At 44.1% G+C, this 24790-nt stretch overlaps 1 protein-coding gene and 1 non-coding gene across 3 annotated transcripts; both read left to right on the top strand.

Annotated features, from left to right (window-relative positions):
- Positions 1–765, top strand: LOC105724522 (protein CUSTOS-like). Of its 2 annotated transcripts, none has more exons than XM_012463187.2 (2): positions 1–179; positions 279–765. In XM_012463187.2, exons 1-2 carry the CDS (start codon positions 1–3, stop codon positions 763–765), a joined length of 666 nt encoding a protein of 221 aa, XP_012318610.2. The 2 variants fall into 2 exon arrangements, with proteins under 2 accessions (XP_012318610.2, XP_012318609.2); XM_012463186.2 differs by having other exon boundaries at positions 1–352; positions 386–765.
- A 22461-nt stretch (positions 766–23226) lies between these two features.
- LOC135277263 (U5 spliceosomal RNA) lies at positions 23227–23340 on the top strand. Its single transcript, XR_010344881.1, has one exon. It is a non-coding gene; the product is annotated as a U5 spliceosomal RNA (small nuclear RNA).
- Positions 23341–24790: the final 1450 nt, after the last annotated feature.

Raw genomic sequence — 24790 nt, 5'->3', positions numbered from 1 at the left:
ATGGCGGCGCCCAAAGGCACTATGAGCGATTCGGAAAGCAGTAGCAGCAGTAGCGATGTGGCGCGGTGCCGCGAGGCGGCAATGCCGGCCTGGGGCTTGGAGCAACGGCCGCACGGGGCAGTGAAGCCAAGAGCCGGTGCTGCCAATAACCGGTTGTCAACCTCCCAACCGAGCCTCAGGCCTAAGGCGGATGAGCGTGAACAAGATGGCAACGAGCTTCAGACCACCCCCGAATTCCAAGCCCACGTAGCCAAGAAGCTGGGAGCCCTGCTGGACAGCTTCATTACCATCTCAGAAGTAGCAAAGGAGCCAACAAAAGCTCAGGTACAGAAAGTCGCTTCAAAGGATGATGGTTTCCGCCTTTTCTTCATGTCTGTCCCTGGAGGCCGTGAGAAGGAAGAGTCGCCCCAACCCCGCCGAAAGCGCCCGCCCTCCAGCTCCAGTGAGGATAAAGACGAGGAGTGGCGGCGGTGCCGGGAAGCAGCTGTGTCGGCGTCGGATATCCTGCAGAAGTCAGCCATCCACGGCGCTGGCACGGTGGAGAAGGAGGCAAAGAAGAAAAGGAAGTGGAAAAAGAAAGCCAAGAAGGTGGCTGTAGTCACCACCACCGCCCCCAGCACGGCCACGGTCCAGAAGCAGAAGTCAGGTGAGCTCACCAGGGACCAGGTGTCGCTTGTAACCAAAAAGAAGAAAAAGGGAAAGAAGGCCAGTGAGGCCTCTCCATTCCCACTAGCAAAGAGTGCCACAGCGGCGCCCGCAAACTGAACCCAGCTGTGGGCACAGGGCTCAGCTCCAATGACAGGGTACCCTGGGGACAAGGCATTTTCTTTTTTTCTTTCTTTCTTCCTTTCTTTCTTTCTTTTTTTTTGAGAGAAAGAAGGAAAGAGAAAGAAAAAGGGGGAGAGAGAACAGGATTCTTGCTCTATTGCCCGGGCTGGAATGCAATCTAAAAATATGTATTAAAAACCTCTTTTATGCCGATAATTGTGCTTAACAGCGGAGACAGGAAGGAATAAGGGAAGAAAATAACAAACAGCCAACCAATATTTCATTTAAGTCTGTGAAATGCTATGCAAATGCTGAAAAGTGATTTACTTCCAATTTTCCAATTATGTGGTCACTTTCAAAATAGGTGTAATGTGATATTGAGAAAAATGTATGTTCTGTGGACCTGGGGTGGAGAATTCTATAAATATTCACTAAGTTTACTTATTCCAGGTCTAAGTTCAAATCATAGATGTCCCTATTAATTTTCTATGTCGTTGATCTGTCGAATATTAACAATGTGCTTCAAAATCTCCCGCTATTATTGTGCGGGAGTCCAGGTCTCTTTATAAGTCATTAAGAACTTGTCTTATGTATCTGGGTGCTCCTGTATCAGGTGCATATATATTTATAGTCATTAACTACTGTTGTTGCATTGATCCTTTTACCATTATGTAATGTCCTTCTTCGTTTCTTTTAGTCTTTGTTACTATTAAAGTCTATTTTGTGAGACGAAAGTTACAACTCCTGTTTTTTTTTTTTTTTGAGGCGGAGTTTCGCTGTTGTTACCCAGACTGGAGTGCAATGGCGCGATCTCGGCTCACCGCAACCTCCGCCTCCTGGGTTCAAGCAATTCTCCTGCCTCAGCCTCCCGAGTAGCTGGGATTACAGACGCGAACCACCATGCCCAGCTAATTTTTTTGTATTTTTAGTAGAGACGGGGGTTTCACCTTGTTGACCAGGATGGTCTCGATCCCTTGACCTCGTGATCCACCTGCCTCGGCCTCCCAAAGTGCTGGGATTATAGGCGTGAGCCACTGCACCTGGCCAACTCCTGTTTTTTGTTTTTTCTCTCCATTTAATTGGTGAATCTTCCTCCATCCCTTTGTTTTGAGTCTTTATTTGTCGTTGCTTGTGAAATAGATCTGGATACAGCGTACCCATGGGTTTTGACTTTTTATTCAATTTACCTGTCTGTGTCTTTGATTGGGGTATTTAATCCATTTAAATTTAGAATTAATATTAATATTTGTGAGTTCAATATTGTCATTTAATGCTAGCTGGCTATTTTGCCCATTAGTTAATGTAGATTCTTCATTATAAAGATACTCTTTATGTTTTGGTAAGTTTTTGGGATGACTGATACTGGCTGTTCCTTTCTGTTTGTACTGCTTCTTTCAGAAACTCTTGTAAAGCAGGCCTGATGGTGATGAAATCGCTGAGTGCTTGCTTGTTCGCGAAAAATTTTCTTTTTCCTTCGCTTATAAAGCTTAGTTTGGCGGGATATGAGATTCTGGGTTGAAAATTCTTTTCTTTGAGGATATTGAATATTGACCCCCACTCTCTTCTAGTTTGTAGGGTTTCTGGTGAGAGGTCTGCTGTGAGTCTGATAGGCTTCCCTTTATGGATAATGTGACCTTTCTCTCTAGCTGCCCTTAGAATTTTCTCCTTTATTTCAACCCTAGTGAATCTAGCGATTATGTGTCTTGGAATTGCTCTACTTGAGAAATATCTTTTAGGTGTTCTCTGGATTAGCTGAAGTTGAGTATTGTCCTGCCTTACTAGATTAGGAAAGTTTTCCTGAATAATATCCTGAAGAATATTTTCCAACTTGGATTCATTCTCTTCATGACATTCAGGTGTACCTATCAATAGTAAATTAGGTCTTTTCACATAGTCCCAAATTTCTTGGAGACTTTGCTCATTCCTTTTTACTCTTTCTTCTCTAATCTTGTCTTCTCGTTTCATTTCATTAAGTTGGTCTTCGACCTCTGATATCCTTTCTTCTGCTTGATCAATTCGACTGTTAAAACCTGTGCATACTTCGTGGCGTTCTCCTATTGTATTCTTCAGTTCCATTAATTCACTTATATTCCTCTCTAAATTATCTATTCTCACGAGGATTTCTTCAAACCTTTTTTCAAGGTTCTTAGTTTCTTTACATTGGGCTAGAACATGTTCTTTTAAGTCACTAAAGTTCCTTATTATCCACTTTCTGAAGCCTAAGTCTGTTAATGGTATGCACTCATTCTCCATCAGGTCTTGTTCTCTTGTTGATGAGGAACTGTGATCACCTGTAGTGTAGAAGGAGAGGCATTCTGATCTTGGGTATTCTCAGCCTTTTTATGCTGGTTTCTTCCCTTCATTGTGAATTCATCCACCTGTCGTCTTTGTAATTGCCTACTTTCAAATTGGGTCTCTAAGTGGACGTCCAACTTGTTGATTCCCAGTGCCGAAATCTGAGCAACCCACTGTGCCGGCCAAAACAGCGGCATCAAGATTCGTGGTGCTTTTCTGCCCGGGTATCTCCAGTCTGGCTTCCCTCTTGAGTTCCTTCTTCAATCAGGTAAATGGGCGACTCTGCCTTCCCGGAGCTCCAAACATCGATCAGTCCCGTTTACTCTGCATCAAGAACCGCCGCGCAGGGGCACCAGCAAAAGCGCGATGCTGGCAACAAGAGTCGCCCTGATGACCCGTGGGGCTCCTCCGCTGGAAATCTGGTCCGTGGGTAACAAAAAGTCGTCTGAAAGTGTGCCGTCCTCTCGTTCTGTGCGCTTTCTCTGGGAGCTACAATCCCGAGCTGCTACTGATCAGCCATCTTGGATCTCTCTCGCCGGCAAGGCATTTTCAAGCCCCACCTCCCTCTCCAAGTTCAAGGATTGGGCTGGCAAGTCTAGACTGCCCATAAGACCCTGATGGTGATGAAGGCTTGCCCGAGAGTTGGGCCAAAAAAGTGGCTGTGGGTGAGAAGCCCAAGCGAGGCCTGCTTGTCTGTGCTCCTGTGGGGGGCTGAGGGGGCCTGTGGTTCCAGAACATTGCACGGCCTCGGGAAAAGGAGCCTTCCGGTTATTTGAGACTAGTGGCCAAGTGATGAAACCTCTTGTCTCCCTAGAACTGTTTCCCTAGAACTCCCTAGGGGAGAACCGCAGGGGAAGGGAGATCTCCTCCACCACCACCTCTTTAGCCTGTCGTGAGAAACTATTTTTAGAAAATGAGAGAAGGGATCCCAAGATGCCAAGGCCCAGAGAAACTTCTGTTCTTCTCCCCTTAGCCCACATAGACTTCACAGACGTGTCTGAGAAAGAAAAGATTTTTTTCACCTCTGGCTTTCTGGAATTTCCTTTGTCTGCATTTGTGAATATACCACACACGATGGTGTCTCTGGGCCAGCCAGATTATGGAAACTCAATTGTCAGGGGACCCAAACAAAACTGAGAGTGAGGCTGGGTGCGGTGGCTCACGCCTGTAATCCTAGCACTTTGGGAGGCCGAGGCTGGTGGATCACGAGGTCAGGAGATCGAGACCATCCTGGTCAACATAATGAAACCCCATCTCTACTAAAAATACAAAAAATTAGCTGGGCACGGTGGTGCGTGCCTGTAATCCCAGCTACTCAGGAGGCTGAGACAGGAGAATTGCCTGAACCCAGGAGGCGGAGGTTGCGGTGAGCCGAGATCGCGCCATTGCACTCCAGCCTGGGTAACAAGAGCGAAACACCATCTCAAAAAAAAAAAAAGAAAAACTGAGAGTGAGCTGGTTATTGCCTCTGTCAGTGCTGAACCTTAAGACACTTTGAATAAACATCCTCCTCCTCTCTCCAAAAAAAAAAAAAGTATTGTCCATTTCTAAAATATTTGCTAGTCTGAAAAAAAGCAGCTAATTGCTGTATTTTAACCTTGTGAATGGTGCTTCCAGGGTGGCAGCTGGAAATGTTTCTCAAAATCTTTAAAACCAGCATTCTAAAACCTTCGCAGTGTGGGGAGCAGCAACTGCTTCTCTCATGTCCTGGCATCCACTGATGACTCAGCAGTTGGCCAGAGGCCTTCAAAAGCAGATGTGGAAACAGAAAAGGACCCCTCTCTTCTGCCTAATTTGCTGTGTGCATAAAGGAATGCATGCCCTCAGTGAACCTGTGATATCATGGTCCAGTAATCTATATCTCCTCAAATCTATTTCCATCCACATTTACTTTGGTACCTTCTGAAATCATGATCCTATTCAATTTCCTTCTCCTGGGAATAAGAATTCATCCATACATTTAAAATATAAAAGAATGATTAGGGGAGGAGATGGGTAAAATCACATTCTATTCTATTTTATAACCCTTTATAATCCCTTTCAAAACACTAATCACAGCATTATTCTGCTTGAGTCCTTCGAAATCCCTCAGAAATAAACGGTATTATTCCCATTCTACAGAGGAGGAATTTAAGGCTCAGAGAGGTAAGGCAACTTGCCAAAGCTACACAGTAAATCCGTGGCAGAGGTAGGGCTAAAACCAATTAATTACACAGTCCTAATTACTTAGTGGTCTTTCCCCTGCATTACACCATTAGGGATGCAGTTCACCCTCTGTCCTGGTAAGTTCATCCTAAGCACAAGTAGCTATGCTAAGGCCATTTGTAACTCTGGTCCCTTATAACATCACCTCTCCTTGGCCAGGGCCAATGCGTGTCTCTGACCTCAGATCCTACACACCTGTTACCATGAGTGTAACAGTTAGTGCTAGTCACCAAAGGACCCCTCACTCTTCATAACTTGTTAAGGGTTGGGTCAGAATCAAGCAGTAATCATTATCTCAGGCTCCAAGGTCAAGTCTTTTTTTTTTTTTTTTTTAAAGACAGAGTCTTGGTATATTGCCCAGGCTGGACTCAACTCCTGGGTTCAAGCAATCCTTCTGACTTAGCCTCCTGAGTAGCTGTGATTACAGGCACATACCAACCCAGGTCAAATCTTAACATTATGGAATATGCTGATAATGGAGTTTTTTTTTTCTCACTATTAATGGGAATTCAGCTGAAGTAATCAACAAGAGTCCATAAGTGAGGAATTTCTGGCCCCAGCCAAGACACCCTAATTCTCCTTAATATATGAGCCAGCTGGGAGAAAATGCGGACCCCAGAAAAAGGCACAAGGTGAAACCTGATTCAGGAAATTGTAAAAGGGGAATGGGGCCGGGCGCGGTGGCTCACGCCTGTAATCCCAGCACTTTGGGAGGCCAAGGTGGGTGGATCACGAGGTCAAGAGATCGAGACCATCCTGGTCAACATGGCGAAACCCCTTCTCTACTAAAAATACACAAAAATTAGCTGGGCGTGGTGGCGCGTGCCTGTAATCCCAGCTACTCAGGAGGCTGAGGCAGGAGAATTGCTTGAACCCAGGAGGCGGAGGTTGCGCTGAGCCAAGATCGCGCCATTGCACTTCAGCCTGAATAACAAGAGCGAAACTCCGTCTCAAAAAAAAAAAAAAAAAAAAAAAAGAGGGGGATGGGGAATCCTAGTACTTCTGGGAAGAAATGACAAACTGTAGCGCTTTGCTCAAGCAAGCCAGACCTTGCGATTCAAAGGGTCTTTCATATCTTCCATCCATTCTTCCTTTCCTTTCCTTTCCTTTTGTTTCCTTTCCTTTCCCTTTGACTTTTCCTTTTCCTTCCTTCCATTCTTCCTTCCTTTTTTAGCAGTCTAGCCATACAGGGATTAAAATATGCCAGGGATTTAATTTATCTAATTACTTGGAAGACCATCTGTGCCCTGCTTTGACACAGGAGTCCCTGCTCTGCCCAGAGAACCACGTGGTGCTCAGCCAGGGCCCCTTTTCTCCAGTATTTCCTACTCCTCATTCCCTACTATCTGGCTATGGGATCACTTTTGTTAGAGAGTAGGACTGGGAGATGGAACTCTAGACAGAAATCCTCCCCACACGGCTATGCCCCTGATATCCTGGGGACTGACAATCATCAGAGGACCATTTGACATCAGCCACCAGTGGCCACCAACTAGTTTCCAAGAGCTGCATCTGGGCATAAACCTATCATGAGTAACATGCCCCCGACGCTCACCATGGAGATTTTTGCAGCTTTATCTCCCTTCAGCAGACCTGACTTGAGTTCAAGGCTGAGTCATCAGGGTGAGGATGGGAGTATTTTTCTTATGCTTAAATACAGGTTAATGACATTAAAGCAGAATTCTAGTAAAAAGGGCATGTTTATTAAGTTAAAATTTAGTCTTGGCCAGGTGCAGTGGCTCATGCCTGTAATCCCAGCACTTTGGGAAGCTGAGGTGGACAGATCACTTGAGGCCATGAGTTTGAGATAAGCCTGGCCAACATGGTGAAACCCCATCTGTACTAAAAAAATACAAAAATTAGCTAGGTGTGGTGGCACATGCCTGTAATCTCATCTACTTGGGAGGCTGAGGCTGGAAAATCACTTAAACCCAGGCATCAGAGGTTGCAGTGGGCCAAGATGGTGCCACTGCACTACAGCCTGGGCAACAGAGTGAGACTCAGAAACAACAACAGCAACAACAAAAATTATTATCTACAATGAAAAGCCACAAGCAAAAATTATTTTTTCAGATTCCTATTTACTGTCTAAAATGAGACAGACTTATTATAGGCTGTTTGGGAAGAGGAGAAAATTGATATAAGTTATCGCATCCTTTTATTTTTAGCTATTGAGCAACAATTTCCCTTCAATTTCATCTCCCCTCACACTCTGAAGAATCTGAGAGATGAAGAAAAGAGATGTAAAGATGAGGGCAAGAGAAGAAAAAGGAGGTTGCCTCAAAAAGTGGCCTGCTTTTCCTATCAATGTCTTTTTCTTGTGTATCACTATTGATTATACCCAGCAATTTCTCTGCCTGATCTGCAGCCCACCTCCTCATCTGCAGACATCCAGAGTGCCCCTTCTTTGCTGAATTAAGTCATGTACTTCAGTTTAGAGCTCCCTGTGGGGCATAAAGTTCACTCATTCATTGAGGCCTTGCTCTTCTCTTTGATTAGCAGAGAACTCAGCTCTTTGCCTTGCCAGCTGCAGTCAGAGGTAAAGGGGCCTTGTGAGAGAAGTGAATCTGACTCCCTTATTACGTAGGTGAGGAGACTGAGACTACCCCTTCTCTCATCAAGAAGGGAAGTCAAGATGATCATCCTCGGGCCTCAGTGGCAAAAAGGTCAGAAGAGTGGGTAGTGGTATGCTGTTTGGAGCACCCAGTTTTGGAGTCAGATCAACTTGGGTTGAAAGCCAGTGATGCTAAGTAGTAACTTCCACTCTCTAAATGTGTTTCCTTCACTGCAAACTGGGGATAATAATGCTGTGTTCCTTATGGGATTATTAAGATAATTGAATGCATAGAGAAATACAAAATACTATGGTTGGAACAAAGTATTTGGAAAGTGGTTAATATTATGCATTTCTTTTTTTTCCTTTTTTTTCCCCCTTCTAATCAATGTCAGAAGAAATAAAGGAAATAGGAAGTCACTTCCAAGGGAGCTCTGGCTGCTCTGCAAACCTGTTAGTTAGCTGTGATATCCAAGCTGCTCAGGACACACAGAGCAAGTTGTTACTTCTTTCTACTGATTGGGAAACTGAGGAATAGAAGAAATTTAATTGTCCATCTTGAGTAATGGCATGATGTAAAGGAATAAGAAATATGCATATTGGTCTTTGACCATGGTTCCTGACACAGAGCTTCTAAAACCTGTATAATTTTCTGAGTAATTGGAGCTTCTGACATAGAGCTCATAAATCTCTTGGAATTTCAGGTGATAAAAGTGTATTTTGTTCTGAGGCAACTCTGTGGGCTCGTAGATGGGGACTAAACACCAGAAAAACCAAGTCATGATCTGAAGCTTGAAACTTTCACTCACACCTCCCATTTTCTGGAAAGGAGAGAGAGCTGGAAATGGCATTAATAATCAGTCACGGCCAGGTGCGGTGGCCCAGGCCTATAATCCCAATACTTTGGGAAGCCGAGGTGGGCGGATCACTTGAGATCAGCCTGGCCAACATGGCAAAATCCTGTCTCTACTAAAAATACCAAAAAAAGGCCGGGCGCAGTGGCTCAAGCCTGTAATCCCAGCACTTTAGGAGGCCGAGGCGGGCGGATCATGAGGTCAAGAGATCGAGACCATCCTGGCCAACATGGTGAAACGCTGTCTCTACTTAAAAAATACAAAAATTAGCTGGGCGTGGTGGTGCGCGCCTGTAGTCCCAGCTACTAGGGAGGCTGAGGCAGGAGAATTGCTTGAACCCGGGAGGCAGAGGTTGCAGTGAGCCGAGATTGTGCCACTGCACTCCAACCTGGCACCTGGCGACAGAGTGAGACTCTGTCACAAAAAAAAAAAAAAAAAAAAAAAAAACCAAAAAAAAAATTAGCTAGGTGTGGTGGTGTGACCTTGTAGTTCCAGCTACTGAGGAGGCTGAGGCAGGAGAATCACTTGAACTGAGGCAGCAGAGGTTGCAGTGAGCTGAGTTTGCACCACTGCATTCCAACCTGCATTCCAAACAAAACAAAACAAAACAAAACAAAAACTAGCCGGGCGAGGTAGCACATACCTGTAGTCCCAGCTACTTGGGAATTTGAGACACAAGAATCTCTTGAACCTGGGAGGCAGAGATTGCAGTGAGCCAAGATTGCACCACTGCTCCAGCCTTGGCGACAGAACGAGACTTTGTCTCAAAGGAAAAAAAAAATCAGCCATGCCTACGTGATGGAGCTTTCATAAAAATCCCGAATGTGGCCAGATGAAGTGGCTCACACCTGTAATCCCAGCACTTTGGGAGGCCGAGGTGGGCGGATCACAAGGTCAGGAGATCACAACCATCCTGGTTACCACAGTGAAACCCCGTTTCTACTAAAAATACAAAAAATTAGCTGGGTGGTGACATGTGCCTGTAGTCCCAGCTAGTTGGGAGGCTGAGGTAGGAGAATCGCTTGAACCTGGGAGTGGAGGTTGCAGTGTGCTGAGATCTTGACACTGCACTCTAGACTGTGCTACAGAGCAAGACTCATCTCAAAAAAATTAAAAATCTCAAAGGTACAGTTTGGAGAGTTTTGGGGTTGGCAAACACATCCATGTGCTGGGAGGATGGTACATACCAGCTCCATAGGGACAGAAGCATCTGTGCTCAGAACCTTTGAAGACCTTTCCCTATGTATCTCTTCATGTGTCTGTTCATCTGTATCCTTTGTAATAGCCTTTATAATAAACCAATATATGTAATAAAATGTTTCCCTGAGTTCCGTGAGCCTCCCTAGCAAATTAATCAAACCCCAGGAGGGGGTCATGGGAATGCCCAATTTATAGCCACTGAGTGAGAAGTTCTGGAGGCCCAGACTTGCAACTGGCATCTGAGGTGGAGGGCAGTCTGGTGAGATTGAGCCCTTAAGGTATGGGATCTAATTCTAACTTCATGTAGATAGTGTCAGAATTGAACTGAATTATATGACACCCAGTTGGTGTCCACTGGAGAACTGCCTAGTGTATGGGAGAAAAAAACCCACACCAGGGGTTACAGAAGTGTTTTGTGTTAAGAGTATAGGAGGAGAAAATAGTTTCTATAGTTTGTTTTTCCTAGTACACATGGCGTAATAGAAAAAGCATGGGTTTTGAAAGTAGGGTTTTCATCTTAGTTCAAATGCTGGCTATGCCACCTAGTTGCTTGCTGATCTTGGACAAGTTACAGAACCTCTCTGAGCCTTTCTCAGAGATGTTAATACTACATAGGGTTATTGTGAGGAGTAAATGAAATGATGTATGTGTATGCCAAACAGATGTGAAGTTGTGAAATCTTTTTTTTTTTTTTTTTTTTTTTGCCTATTCTAGAATCTAATTTTCCTTTTTCTGGTAGCATCATTTGATTTTTTCTTTAGGGAACTACCCTTCCTCTTCTGCACACTCTAATGCTAGAACTGTCAGTCAAGATGCCCTACTGCTCCAGCCAAGTGGGCATATGATCCAAGTTAGGCTAGCCAGACCCTTGTTGCCTGTAATTTGAATCTTTTTGGGAGTGAAATAGAGATGGAAAATGGTTGAAGCTGATTTATCCCAGGTGTCATCCTGAAAAGACTATCCAATAATTTTTGCCATCAGATCTCTGCAGCCACCTATTTCTTGTCTTTTCTTTTTTTTTCTTTTCTTTTTTTTAAAGGCTAGTCAAGTGAAGCAGTGGGAGTAGAGAAGGAACAAAGAAATCTGTAACTGGTTGTGATCAGTTAGTTGTAAACACCACTGCATTTGGACCAGCCTCTTGTCTTTTATTTTTAAAATTAATTAATTAATTTTAGATACAAGATTTCACTATGTTGCCCACGCTAGAGTGTAGTGGCTTTTCACAGGTGTTATCATGGAGCACTGCAGTCTCAAACTCCTTGCCTCAAGCAGTCCTCCCACCTCAGTCTCCCAAGTAGCTGAAACTACTGACCTGTGCCACCGCACACAGCTCAAACCAATAATTTTATTTACTTTATTTTCTATTCTTAAATTTTTTTAAACCAATAATTCTAAAAAATTAAATTTAACATTGTAATGATTTTAGAAAAGGAGTAATTGCTTTAGGAACAAGTCACCATTTCTCTTAAATTTTAGTCTGTTCAAGTCATGTTAGTCTATGGATTTTAGTCAATGATTTTTTTCCCTTTCAAGTTTTTTATACTAAAGTATTTTAAAGTAATTGTAGACATTCTTAACTCTCTTACATTACATAGTCAAAATTATTTAATTCATAATTCCTACTCACATTTCTCCAATTGTACCAAAAATTACTAATACATGCATTCTGTCCAAACTAGGATCTAATCACATATCACACTTCAAATCTTAGAGTCCAGTTGCTATGTTCCTTAAGCCTCTTTTAATGTAAAAAAGGTTTTTTTAGACTTTTTTTTTTTTCTTTTTGAAACAGAGTCTCATTCTTTTGCCCAGGCTGGAGAGCAGTGGCAAAATGTTGGCTCACTGCAACTTCCGCTTCCTGAGTTCAAGTGATTCTCCTGCCACAGCCTCCTGAGTAGCTGGGATTACAGACATGCACCACCATGCCCAGCTAATTTTTGTATTTTTAGTAGAGACAGGGTTTCACCATGTTGGCCAGGCTGGTCTCAAACTCCTGACCTCAAGTGATCCGCCCACCCTGGCCTCCCAAACTGCTGGGATTACTGTCGTGAGCCACCGAACCTGGCCTAGACTTTTTTTTTCTGAGACGGAGTTTTGCTTTTGTTGCCTAGGCTGGAATGTGATGGCTCGATCTTGGCTCACCACAACCTCTGCCTCCTGGGTTCAAGCAATTCTTCTCCTCAGCCTCCTGAGTATCTGGGATTACAGGCATATGCCACCATGCCCGGCTAATTTTGTGTTTTTACTAGAGATGGGGTTTCTCCATGTTGATTAGGCTGGGCTCGAACTCCTGACCTCAGGTGATCCGCCTATCTCGGCCTCCCAAAGTGTTGGGATTACAGGTGTGAGCTACTGCACCTAACAGCCTTTATTTTTTAGAGCAGTTTTAGGTTCACAGCAAAACTGAGCAGAAAGTGTAGAGTTCCCAGATACTCCCTGACCCTCCATACACACGACCTCCCCCATTATCAATATACCTACCAGTGTGGTTTGCTTTATTTTTATTGTGCTAAAGCACTCCTAATATAAAATTTACCATTTTAACCATTTTAAAGTATAGTTTTCTTTTCTTTTCTTTTTTTAATGATACTGGCTTGCTGAAGAACCTGGGCCAATTTTACTGTAAATAAATTTTCCTATTTGCTTCCTGGAGTTGAAATTTGATTTGTTCTTCTATCTCAGTTCCCATAAGTAGAAGTTAGATCTAACAGCTTGATTCATTCAAGTTAAACATCTTTTTTTTTTTTTTTTTCCTGATATGGAGTCTTGGTCTGTTGTCCAGGCTGGTGTGTAGTGGTATGATCTCGGCTCACTGAAACCTCTGCCTCCTGGGTTCAAGTAATTCTCCCATCTCAGCCTTCTAAGTATCTGGCATTACAGGCATCCACCACCATGCCTGGCTAATTTTTTTATTTTTAGTAGAGGTGGGTTTCGTCATGTTGACCAGGCTGGTCTTGAACTCCTGACCTCAGGTGATCCATCCACCTCGGCCTCCCAAAGTGCTGGGATTACAGGCATCAGCCACCACACCTGGCCCAAGTTAAACATTTTTAACCAAAATAGGCTAGGTGTGGTGGTTCATGCCTCTAATACCAGGAGTTTGGGACCAGCCTAGGCAATATGGGGAACTTTTCTCTTCAAAAACCATAAAAATGAGCCAGGCCCGATGGTGTGGGCCTGTAGCTGGAGGTGGGAGGATCACTTGACACTGGGAGGTGCAGGTTGCAGTGGGTAGAGATTGCACCACTGCACTCCAGCCTGGGCGGCAGAGGGAGACCATGTCTCTAACAAAACAAAAACAACAATATACATCATAGGTGATGTTGTGTATGCCCTCCTACCCCCCATCTCTTTTGAAGATACATAACAGTGGTTTGTCCCACCATTAGTGAGAGTTAGACTTAGCTGCATCACTCTATTAATGAAGTGACAGCTTGATCCTTCTACTGTAAAACTACACTTTTCTTCACTTTGCCACCAGGAAGTCATCTGGGTGGAGTTGCTTTGGACAAACAAATGTCCATTTCCCTATCAATCACTTACTAATGGTTAGTGACCATAAATAATCTTTGCATGAATCAATAATATGATTAGTTGCCCAGAAATGATTATTTTTCTACTACTTTCATTTTTGTATACTTATTTAACAAGCCATCTTTGGTAAAGAATAGTGTTCTCTCATCAACTAGGGCCATTTAGGGCAATTTAGTTTCAATGACATACAGTTTCTTTCTTTCTTTTTTTTTTTTTGAGACAGGGTTTGGCTCTTGTTGCCCAGGCTGGAGTGCAATGGCATAATCTTGGCTCACCACAACCTCTGCTCCTGGGTTCAAGCAATTCTCCTATCTCAGCCTCCCAAGCAGCTGTGATGACAGGCATGCACCACTATGTTCAGCTAATTTTTTGTATTTTTAGTTTCTCCATGTTGGTCAGGCTGGTCTTGAACTCCCAACTTCAGGTGATCTGCCTGCCTCAGCCTCCCAAAGTGCTGAGATTACAAGCATGAGCCACTGCACCCGGCCGACATACAGTTTCTAATGGAAAGGTAGGATGAGTGTTTCATTCTTTCTGTTTAAACTATAGCTGTCTCAAATGGTGAAAAAAAAATTTTTCTGGCTTTTGGCTATCTGAATACCATTATGTACTTGTGAATTTTCAGATATTCATTGTGTTTAATTCAGTAGCAATTATGTTTTCAGTTCTGAAAATTTCCCAACTTGGTCAATAGAAAACCTTTCAAGATAAATCCTGTGAACTTCTTACATAACTCCACTGACATTTGAAAGTGTCCTTGATTTTCTGCATAATATGTCTTAGGCTCACCTTGTAATCTTCCCGTCATGGAAATGTAATCAACTATTTCTCCATGGATTGATTTTTTTTTTTTCCCCTGAGACAGAGTCTTGCTCTGTCACTCAGGCTGGAGTGCAGTGGTGTGATCTTCGCTCACTGCAATCTCTGCCTCCCAGGTTCAAGTGATTCTCCTGCTCAGCCTCTGGAGTAGTTGTGATTAGAGGCTTGCGCCACCATGTCCGGCTAATTTTTGTATTCTTAGTAGAGATGGGGTTTCACTGGCCGGGCGCGGTGGCTCACGCCTGTAATCCTAGCACTTTGGGAGGCCGAGGTGGGTGGATCACCTGAGGTCAGGAGTTCAAGACCAGCCTGGCCATCATGGTGAAACCCCATCTTTAATTAAAAAAAAAAAAAAGAAAAAAGAAAAGAAAAAAAGAGATGGGGTTTCACCATGTTGGCCAGGCTGGTCTCAAACTTGACTTTGTGATCCACCTGCCTCAGTCTCCCAAAGTGCTGGGATTATAGGCGTGAGCCATCATGCTCAGCCTGGATTGATTCTTTTCAATAAAATAGGCTGGGTGAGATGGCTCACACCTCTAATCCCAGCACTTTAGGAGGCAGAGGCAGGCGGATCACTTGAGGCCAGGAATTTGAGACTACGGCAAACCCCATCTTTACTAAAAATACAAAAAAATTATCCAGGCATGGTGATGCATGCCTGTGGTCCCAGCTACTCAGGAGGCTGAGGCAAAGGAATCATTTGAACCTGGGAGATAGAAGTTGCAGTGACCCAAGATTATGCCATTGCACTCCAGCCTGGGTGACGGAGTGAGACTCTGTCTCAAACAAAAATAAATAAAATAGGACTCCATGTTTGGATCCCCTTCCACACACTTTTTCTCTGTTGTGTGGAAGTTTTCTCTCTTCTCTTGTCTCTCTCTCTCTCTCTCTCTCTAAATAAATAACTTTTCTTTGGACATGTCTTTGTAGCAATGTGTAAGACAAAAGAAAAAAAGAAAAACGAAATTAAAAAATAATAAAAAATAAATAACTTTTCTGCAACAAAAAAAATAAAAAATAAATAAATAAATACATAAAATCCCTTGAAAGGATAGTTTTTATGGTTAGTGTTTGAAATTTGTTCTTTTTTTTTTTAATTTTTAATTTTATTTTTTTAAGACAGGGTTCACCATGTTGGTCAGGCTGGTCTTGAGCTCCGGACCTCAGGTAATCTACCCGCCTTGGCCTCCAAAGTGCTTGGATTACAGGCGAGAGCCACCATGCCCAGTCTTGCGATTTGTTCTAATCCCAGTAAGGATTTTCCCAGACAACTCTTTCCTTATGTCTCTCTGGCACGCTAGCTGGCCTACAATTTAGCCTATATTGCCAGTGAATCTATCAGTGTCTTCTTATATTAGTTTGTTTTCACACTGTTACAAAGAACTACCTGAGACTGGGTAATTTATAAAGAAAAGAGGTCTAATTGACTCACGGTTCTTCAGGAGGCATGGCTGGGACTGTACAGGAGGCATGGCTGGAACTGTACAGGAGGCATGGCTGAGGAGGCCTCGGGAAACTTACTATCATTGTGGAAGGGCAAAGGAGAAGCAAGTACATCTTCACATGGTGGCAGGAGAGGGAGAGCACAGGGGGAAGTGCTACACATTTGTTTTTTTGTTTTGTTTTGTTTTGCTACACACTTAAAAATATTTTTTTTTCTTTTTAGAGATAGGGTTTTGCCATGTTGCCCAGACTGATCTTGAACTCCTGAGCTTAATTGATCTGCCCTTCTCAGCCTCTGAAAGTGCTGGGATTACAGGCATAAGCAATTGCTCCGTGGCTTTGCTACACACTTTTTTTTTTTTTTTTTTTTTTTTTTTTGCTACACACTTTTAAACAACCGGATCTCGTGAAAACTCCATCATAAGACAGCAGTAGGGGCGTGGCGCTTCAGCATTTAGGTTTGCCATTAGAAACCACTCCCATGATCCAATCACCTCCCACCAGGCCCCTCTTCCAACACTGAAGATTATAATGCAACATGAGGAATTTGGTAAGGACACAGAGCCAAACCATACCACTTCCCAATTGCCTTTGTCCCAGCTTCCACTGGTTTTGAGAGCACTCTTAGGCTTGAGTTTCTCCACACTCTTTTGTAGATGAAATCATATTCCTTTGGGGAGAGATTGAAACTTTCTGTTCTATAGCCTGCTTCTCCCCTGGTCAAAATCTCTGAGCTGGCTGGGGGCGGTGGCTCATGCCTGTAATCCCAGCATTTTGGGAGGCTGAGGTGGGTGGATCACCTGAGGTCAGGAGTTCAAGTCCACTCTGGCCAACATGGTGAAACCCCATTTTTACTAAAAATACAAAAATTAGCCGGGTGTGGTGGCAGTTGCCTGTAATCCCAGCTACTCAGGAGGCTAAGGCTGGAGAATCGTTTGAACTTGGAAGGCGGAGGTTGCAGTGAGCGGAGATTGTGCCGTTGCATTCCAGCCTGGGCGACAAGAGTGAAATTCTGCCTCAAAAAAAAAAAAAAAAGAAAGAAAAGAAAAGCTTCTCTGAGTGACATCACCATTTTATTATTTGTTTGTTTATTTACATTGTATCATGTATTAGACATACCCATTTTATTTTTATTTTTATTTTTTTTATAGAGACAGGGTTTCACCATGTTGGCCAGGCTGGTCTCGAACTCCTGACTTCAGGTGATCCACCTGTCTCGGCCTCCCAAAGTGCTGGGATTACAGGCATGAGCCACCACGCCCGGCCTTAGATATACCCATTTTAGAAGCTGAGGGCTCAGTAAATGAGTGGAGGAGCAGCCCCAGGTTTCCTCAGCTTACCTCTCTGCCTGGGATCTCTTTCCCCTGAGCCACAACAAGCATCATCTGGGCCTCAGTATTCTCAGTGACACCACACCCAAAGCAGCATTTCCATCCCAAGAGCAGGGGCTGGGTTAAATTGGTTACTATGGCAAATGTTATGTGTATTTTATCACAACAACAACAAAAAAGTTTTTTTGAGATGGTGTCTCGCTCTGTTGCCCAGGCTGGAGTGCGGTGGTGTGATCCTGGCTCACTGCAGCTGGGTTCAGGTGATTCTCCTGCCTCAGCCTCCCAAGTAGGTGGGATTACAGGCACCCACCACCATGCCTGGCTAATTTTTGTATTTTTAATAGAGATGGGGGTTTCACCATGTTGACCAGGCTGGTCTTGAACTCCTGACTTCAAGTGATCTGCCTGCCTCCACCTCCCAAAGTGCTGGGATTACAGGCATGAGCCATGATGCCCAGCCAAAACAAAAAATTTTAGCTAGGCATGGGCATGGTGGCATGGGCCTGTAGTCCCAGCTATTCACGAGGCTGAGTTGGGAGGATTGCTTTAGCCTAGGAGGTTGAGGCTGCAGTGAGCCATGATTGTGCCACTGCACTCCAACCTGGGTGACAGAGCAAGATCCTGTCTCAAAAAAAGACCAAAAACGAACAAACTTCCCCCCATTTTTAAAAGACTTAAACACCAACATAATTTGTATTTTTGGTAGAGACAGGGTTTAACTATGTTGGCCAGGCTGGTCTCGAACTCCTGACCTCGTGACCCACCTGCCTTGGCCTCCCAAAGTGCTGGTATTATAGGCGTGAGCCACCGTGCCTGGTCCTGGCCTAATTTTTTTTTTAAGCCCACAACTAACATCATATGTATTTTTCTCTTTATAAGGCCTAGTTGCCTCTAAAAATGGAAACTGAGTTCAGTTCATGCTGCACCCTTCTTCCCTATTGCAAAGGAATATTACTGATTAATATGTGTTTTTACCACTGTAACTAGTTTTTTTTTTAATATTTGACAAGCGTGTTGACCAGCGTTATGGAATTTCACTCTATTTACATGTGGTTTAGTGTTCAGCATCAGATTCAGTGGGACCACAATAGATTTCTTGTCCTCTTTTTCCATATAGCTCTTCTCTGGCAAAATTGCCTCCAAAATTCCAGCTGCCTCAGTCTCCTCAAACTTGATCTCTGCTTCCTCACCTCATGAACACTGCTATGTCCTGCTTGGATTCTGCCACCCTGAGCAGAAGCCTAGAAACTGTCTAGAGGCAGAGAGCCAAAGTGTTTTTAGGCTCATCTTATTTGTTTTTCTTCTCTCACGGAACAGAGTCCTACACTCCTTGTCCAGTGTCTGAGAATAGGTATTTCATGTAATTTTGTCCACTTTTCTCATTGTTTATCACCAGAGGGCAAGTCCAGTACCAATGATTAGAGGAACTTAGGATTTCATTTTTGGTAAACTTTTAATAATTAATTTAATTGAGTTGGAGTAAAGAAAGGGGAAAAGAAATGAAAGTGAACACCATAACATGAAAGGCAAATGACAAGGAAAGATCTGTTTTAAATACATTTTTTTTCTTTTTAAATACATTTAACAGAAGAATAACATATGGAATATGCCAGCTCCTTCAAATACATAAGAAAAAAGGAAACAACCCAGTGGTAAAACGGGCAGAGGATAACAAGAAGCATTTCGTAAATGGTCAATAAACAAAAGAAATGTACAGCACAAGGAAATACAAGTTAAAATCTAATGAAAAACTATTCATTGGCTTGGCAGGATAGCTCACGCCTGTAACCCAGTGCTTTGGGAGGTCAAGGTGGGAGGATCACTTGAGTCCAGGAGTTTGAGACAAGCCTGGGCAACAAGCAAGATCCCTATCTCTACAAAAAACTGAAAAATTAGCTGGATGTAGTGGTGCATGCCTGTAGTCACAGCTACTCCGGAGGCTGATGCAGGAGGATCACTTAAGCCAGGAGTTTGAGGCTGGAGCAAGCTTTGATTGGCCAGTACACACTAGCTTCAGCAACAGAGCAACACTCTGTCTCTCTCCCTCTCTTTTTTAAATTTTTAGTAAAATCAAAAAGAGTGGTCCTTTTTTTTTTTTTTTTCTGAGACAGAGTCTCACTCTGTCGCCAGGCGCCAGGCTGGAGTGCAGTGGTGCGATCTTGGCTCACTGCAACCTCCAACTCCCGGGTTCAGGTAATTCTCCTGCCTCGGCCTCCTGATTAGCTGAGACTACATACAGGTGCATGCCACCATGCCCAGCTGATTTTTGTATTTTTAGTAGAGACAGGGTTTCACCATCTTGGCCAGGATGGTCTTGATCTCTTGACCTCGTGATCTGCCAGCCTCGGCCTCCCAAAGTGCTGGGATTACAGGCCTGAGCCACCGCACCCGGCCTTTTTTTTTTTTTTTTAAGATGGAGTCTTGCCCTGCTGCCCAGGCTGGAGTGCAATGGGGCCGTCTCAGTTCACTGCAGCCTCCGCCTCCCAGGTTCAAAGCAATTCTCTTGCCTCAGCTTGAGTAGCTGGGATTATAGGCGCCCACCATCAAGCCCGGCCAATGTTTTGTATCTTTAGTAGAGACAGGGTTTCACCATGTTGGCCAGGCTGGTCTCAAACTCCTAACCTAGTGATCCACCCACCACAGCCTCCCAAAGTGCTGAGATACAGGCATGAGCCACCATGCCTAGCCAAGTTGATAATTTTAAATGTTGGCAAGAATACAGCAAAACAGCTACCTTTATACACTTTGGTTCTAGTGTAAAGAAATCTGTTTGACAGGCAATTTGGAGAAATGGGGAAGCTGTGGTGAGTGGGAATTCATGGTGTTGAACCTGCAAAAAGCTTGCATTCCTGTCAGTATGGCTACTTGGTTCATGTGCCCACTGTGCTTGCTCTAGGGTGGTTAATGACACAGGCTATTATCAACCAGCTGAGTCATTTTGTTTACTTGGCTGTTCAGTGCCTCTTCTGTGGTGAATTCTCTCTGGTATGTGTTAACATGTTGTTATGAACTGAATTGTGCCCCTCCCTCCAAGTTCATATGTTGAAGTCCTAACCACCCCACATACCTCAGAATGTGACTATATTTGGAGACAGGGCCTTTAAGTAGGTGATTAAAGATCCTAATGCAATCTGACTGGTGGCCTTATAAGGAAGAAATTTGGACACACAGAGATACAAGAGATGTGAGTGCACAAAGGAAAGGCATAGAGTGGAGGATACAGTGAGAAGGTGAAAGCTAAGGAGAGAGGCCTGAGAAGAAGCCAAACCTTCTGACACCTTGACCTTGGACTTCTGGCCTCCGGAACTGTGAGAAAATAAATTTCTGTTGTTTAATCCACCTAGTCTATGGTATTTTGTTATGGCAGCCCTAGCAAACAAATATACATGTGATACAGAGATCTTCATACTCATGCCCCTTCCTTTTTTTTTTTTTTTTTTCTGAGACCGAGTTTCACTCTTGTTGCCCAGGCTGGAGTGCAATGGCGCATTCTTGGCTCACTGCAACCTCCACCTCCTGGGTTCAAGTGATTCTCCTGCCTCAGCCTCCTGAGTAGCTGGGATTACAGGCATATGCCACCACATCCGGCTAATTTTTTTGTATTTTTACTAGAGACGGGGTTTCACCATGTTGGCCAGGATGGTCTCAATTTCTTGACCTCGTGATCCACCCGCCTTGGCCTCCCAAAGTGCTGGGATAACAGGCGTGAGCCTCCACGCCCAGCCACTCATGCCCCTTCCTATATGTTCACTCGAATTCTTTTTCCTTTGATCTCCTTATTCCCAATTTTCCAGTCTTTCTCATTCAAGGCCTGTAACCAACCAACAAACCAACCAACCAAGTCACTCACCACTATCCATGATTCTGAAAATATCCTAAGCTCAGGCTACTTTTATTCACCAAAATTAGATGGTGCATCTGCCAAAGCTTCCCAGTTAGGAGGATTTCTCCTCAACACTGTCTTTCAGGGTCCTCACTATGTGCTATTTTCTGCTTGTGTTTTCTCACCCACCAAGCCAACCTCCTCTGTTAGCTGGCCACAAGAACATATAAGGCAATAGATATAAGCTGAGAGGTGCCAAGGCAAGAGGAGTAGATGACTGGGGGTTCATGCCACCTGCAGCTTATGCACTTTAGCTGTATTTGTGTCTCCTTCTGAATGTACCACTTCTACATTGCGATAGATTGCTGCTGGGCCCACCCACCTTCTGATGTGGTGAGTCTGAGAAGCAAAACTTCCTTATTTTACTTTTTTTGAGACAGAGTCTTGCTCTGTTGCCCAGGCTGGAGTGCAGTGGCGCGATCTCGGCTCATTGCAACCTTTACCTCCTGTGTTCAAGTGATTCTCCTGTCTCAGCTTCCCGAGTAGCTGGGACTACAGGCTCATGCCACCATGTCTGGCTAATTTTTTGTATTTTTAATAGAGATGGCTTTTTACCATGTTGGCCAGTCTGGTCTCAAACTCCTGGTCTCAAGTGATCCACCCGCCTGGGCCTCCCAAAGTGCTGGGATTAGAGGTGTGAGCCACTGTACCTGGCCTGAGAAACAAAATTTATGAAGGATTGTATTGTCCATGTGGTTGACGTCCTATAGTCAGGCACCTCATCTTTGCCATGGTCAGATGCTGATTATTTTATTTTTTCAGACAGAGCCTCACTCTGTCACCCAGGCTGGAGTGCAGGGGTACAATGTTAGCTCACTGCAATCTCCACCTCCCTGGTCCAAGGAATTCTTATACCCCAGCCTCCTGAGTAGCTGGAATTACAGGCACATGCCACCATGCCTGGCTAATTTTTGTACTTTTAGTAGAGATGGGGTTTCGCCACGTTGGTCAGGCTGGTCTTGAACTCCTGACCTCAACTGATCCACTCACCCTGCCTCGGCCTCCCAAATTGCTGGGATTATAGGCGTGAGCCACCTTGTCCAGCCTGATGTTTAAAAAATGTATAATTCTTAACCTTACTATGGTACCCTAGGGGTCCCAGGTTGTGATTCTCTTACTGGAGCTTGTCAGAAACTCCACATGATGCCTTTTGCCACTATCTTAGTCTATTTGTTCTGCTACAACAACATATCTGAAACTGCATAATTTATAAAGAATAGAAATTTATTTCTCACAGTTCTGGAAGCTGGGAGGTCCAAGATCATGATGCCAGCATGTTTGGTGTCTGCTGAGGGTTGCTGTCTGATTCCAAGATGGTGTCTCTTTCTGTGTCCTCAAATAGTGAAAGGTGGAAGGGCAAAAAGGATTGAATACTGTGAAGCCTCTTTTATAAGGATCTTAATCCTATTTATGAGGGAGGAGACCTCATGACTTAATTTCCTCCTAAATTGCACTGGAGATAAGTTTCAATGTAAATTTTGTAGGGATATAAACATTCAAACTATAGCAACCACCACTATTGGTACTGCTGGGTTCTGTGGTTCAAACAGCAGGGCCATTTGCACCCCAGCCTAGAGCTGCTGCTGAGTACTTCCCTTATCTTGGACCCACTCGAAGCTGGCAGCTTTTTGTGTCACCCAGTATATGGGTGGGAGTAAGGACTAATATTCTGCCTCCAGAACAAAGACACCTTAGTTGGTGGCGTGAGGAATGAGAGATGCAATATTGTAATTTGTCTTTTACTTTGAAGGGGATGTCCCAGCATTATCCAAACAACTAGATTACCCAAAACTTGACTGTTAGCCGGGTGCGGTGGCTCATGCCTATAATCCCAGCACTCTGGGAGGGCAAAGGCAGGCAGATCACAAGGCCAGGAGTTTGAGACCAGCCTGGCTAACATGGTGAAACCCCATCTCTACTAAAAATACAAAAATCAGCCTGGTGTGGTGCATGCCTATAATCCCAGCTACTTGGGAGGCTGAGGCAGGAGAATTGCTTGAATCCGGGAGGCAGAGGTTGCGGTGTGCTGAGATGGCACCACTGCACTCCAGCCTGGGCAACAGAGTGAGACAGTCTCAAACAAAACAACAAAACAAAAAAAAAAAACTTAGGCCGGGCGCGGTGGCTCACGCCTGTAATCCTAGCACTTTGGAAGGCCGAGGTGGGTGGATCACCTGAGGTCAAGAGTTCAAGACCATCCTGGCCACCATGGTGAAACCCCATCTTTAAATTAAAAAAACCAAAAAAACAAAAACTTAACTGTTGTGGTGGACCTTTGAATCTTCATAAAGTTTATCTCCCACATTTGAAAGAACATGTATCTTTAAAAGACTTCTAATGATACTCTGGTTTCTCTTCAAATCGTATAAATCTTTCGCCTTCTACTAAAGATTTCTGTGGAGAGGAACAATTCTGAGTCTTAATTCAATTTTTGAGGCCCTGTTTCTGCAGATTGATTAAAAAAAAAAAGACTTCTATGGAATTTGCCATATTTTTAAAAAATAAATAGAGACGGGGTTTCACCATGTTGGGCAGGATGGTCTCGATCTCTTGACCTCATGATCCGCCCGCGTCGGCCTCCCAAAGTACTGGGATTACAGGTGTGAGCCACCGCGCCCGGCCGAATTTGCCATTTTTTACACATCTAGTCTGATTACTTTTCTGTCCTCAATACTGGCACCAGATTACAGGCATGAGCCACCGTGCCCAGCAGTGATGTTCTGTAGTGTATTCAGATGGTCAAAGTCCCCTCGGAATATGTATATATACACATATATCAGGCACGGTGGCTCACGCCTGTAATCCTATATATATGTAATCATATATATATATACACACACACATATACATATATCAGGCACGGTGGCTCATGCCTGTAATCCTACATATATGTATATAGGATATATGTATATAGAATTACAGGCATGAGCCACCGTGCCTGATATATGTATACATATCATGCCTCAGCCTCCTGAGTAGCTGGAATTGCACATGCCACCACGCCTGGCTAATTTTTGTACTTTTAGTAGAGATGGACTTTCTTTTTTTGTTGTTTTTTGTTTGTTTGTTTGTTTGTTTGTTTTGAGACAGAATTTCGCTCTTGTTACCCAGGCTGGAGTGCAATGGCGCGATCTCGCCTCACTGCAATGTCCGCCTCCTGGGTTCAGGCAATTCTCCTGCTTCAGCCTCCTGAGTAGCTGGGATTACAGGCATGTGCCACCATGCCCAGCTAATTTTTTTTTTTGTATTTTTGGTAGAGACGGGGTTTCACCATGTTGACCAGGATGGTCTCGATCTCTTGACCTCGTGATCCACCCGCCTCGGCCTCCCAAAGTGCTGGGATTACAGGCGTGAGCCACCGCGCCTGGCCAAGATAGACTTTCATCATGTTGGTCAGGCTGGTCTTGAACTTCTGACCTCAAGTGATCCACTCACCCTGCCAGTGAACCAAAAGAAATTATGGTGAACCAAAAGAAATTATGATAGGGACTATTACTTCTGCATCTTTTAAATAATTAAGTGTGCCATCATAGCAATCATTACGAATGATATCTATATCAGGCACAGTGGCTCATGCCTGTAATCCTAGTATTTTGGGAGGTCAAGGTGGGAAGGAATCACTTGAGCCAAGGAGTTCAAGACTAACCTAGGCAACAGAGTGAGACTCCATCTCTCTCTCTCTCTCTCTCTTTTTTAAAAGAATCTCTATTTATCGATCTATCTAATTTTGAGACAGGGTCTTGATCTGTTACCCAGGCTGGAGTGCAGTGGTGTGATCATAGCTCACTGTAACCTTGACCTCCTGGGCTTGGGTGATTCTCCTACCTCAGCCTCCCAAGTAGCTAGCTGTGGACTCCCAAGTAGTCCCCAAGGAGCTTGGGAGCACACCACCATACCTGGCTAA

This window comes from Aotus nancymaae, unplaced genomic scaffold, assembly GCF_030222135.1.
Source record: "Aotus nancymaae isolate 86718 unplaced genomic scaffold, 86718_ANA_hifiasm-v0.15.2.pri h1tg000003l, whole genome shotgun sequence".
NCBI classification, from domain to species: domain Eukaryota; kingdom Metazoa; phylum Chordata; class Mammalia; order Primates; family Aotidae; genus Aotus; species Aotus nancymaae.
Note: the sequence above shows the minus strand (reverse complement) of the source record. Positions and strands in the feature narration are given on the sequence as shown.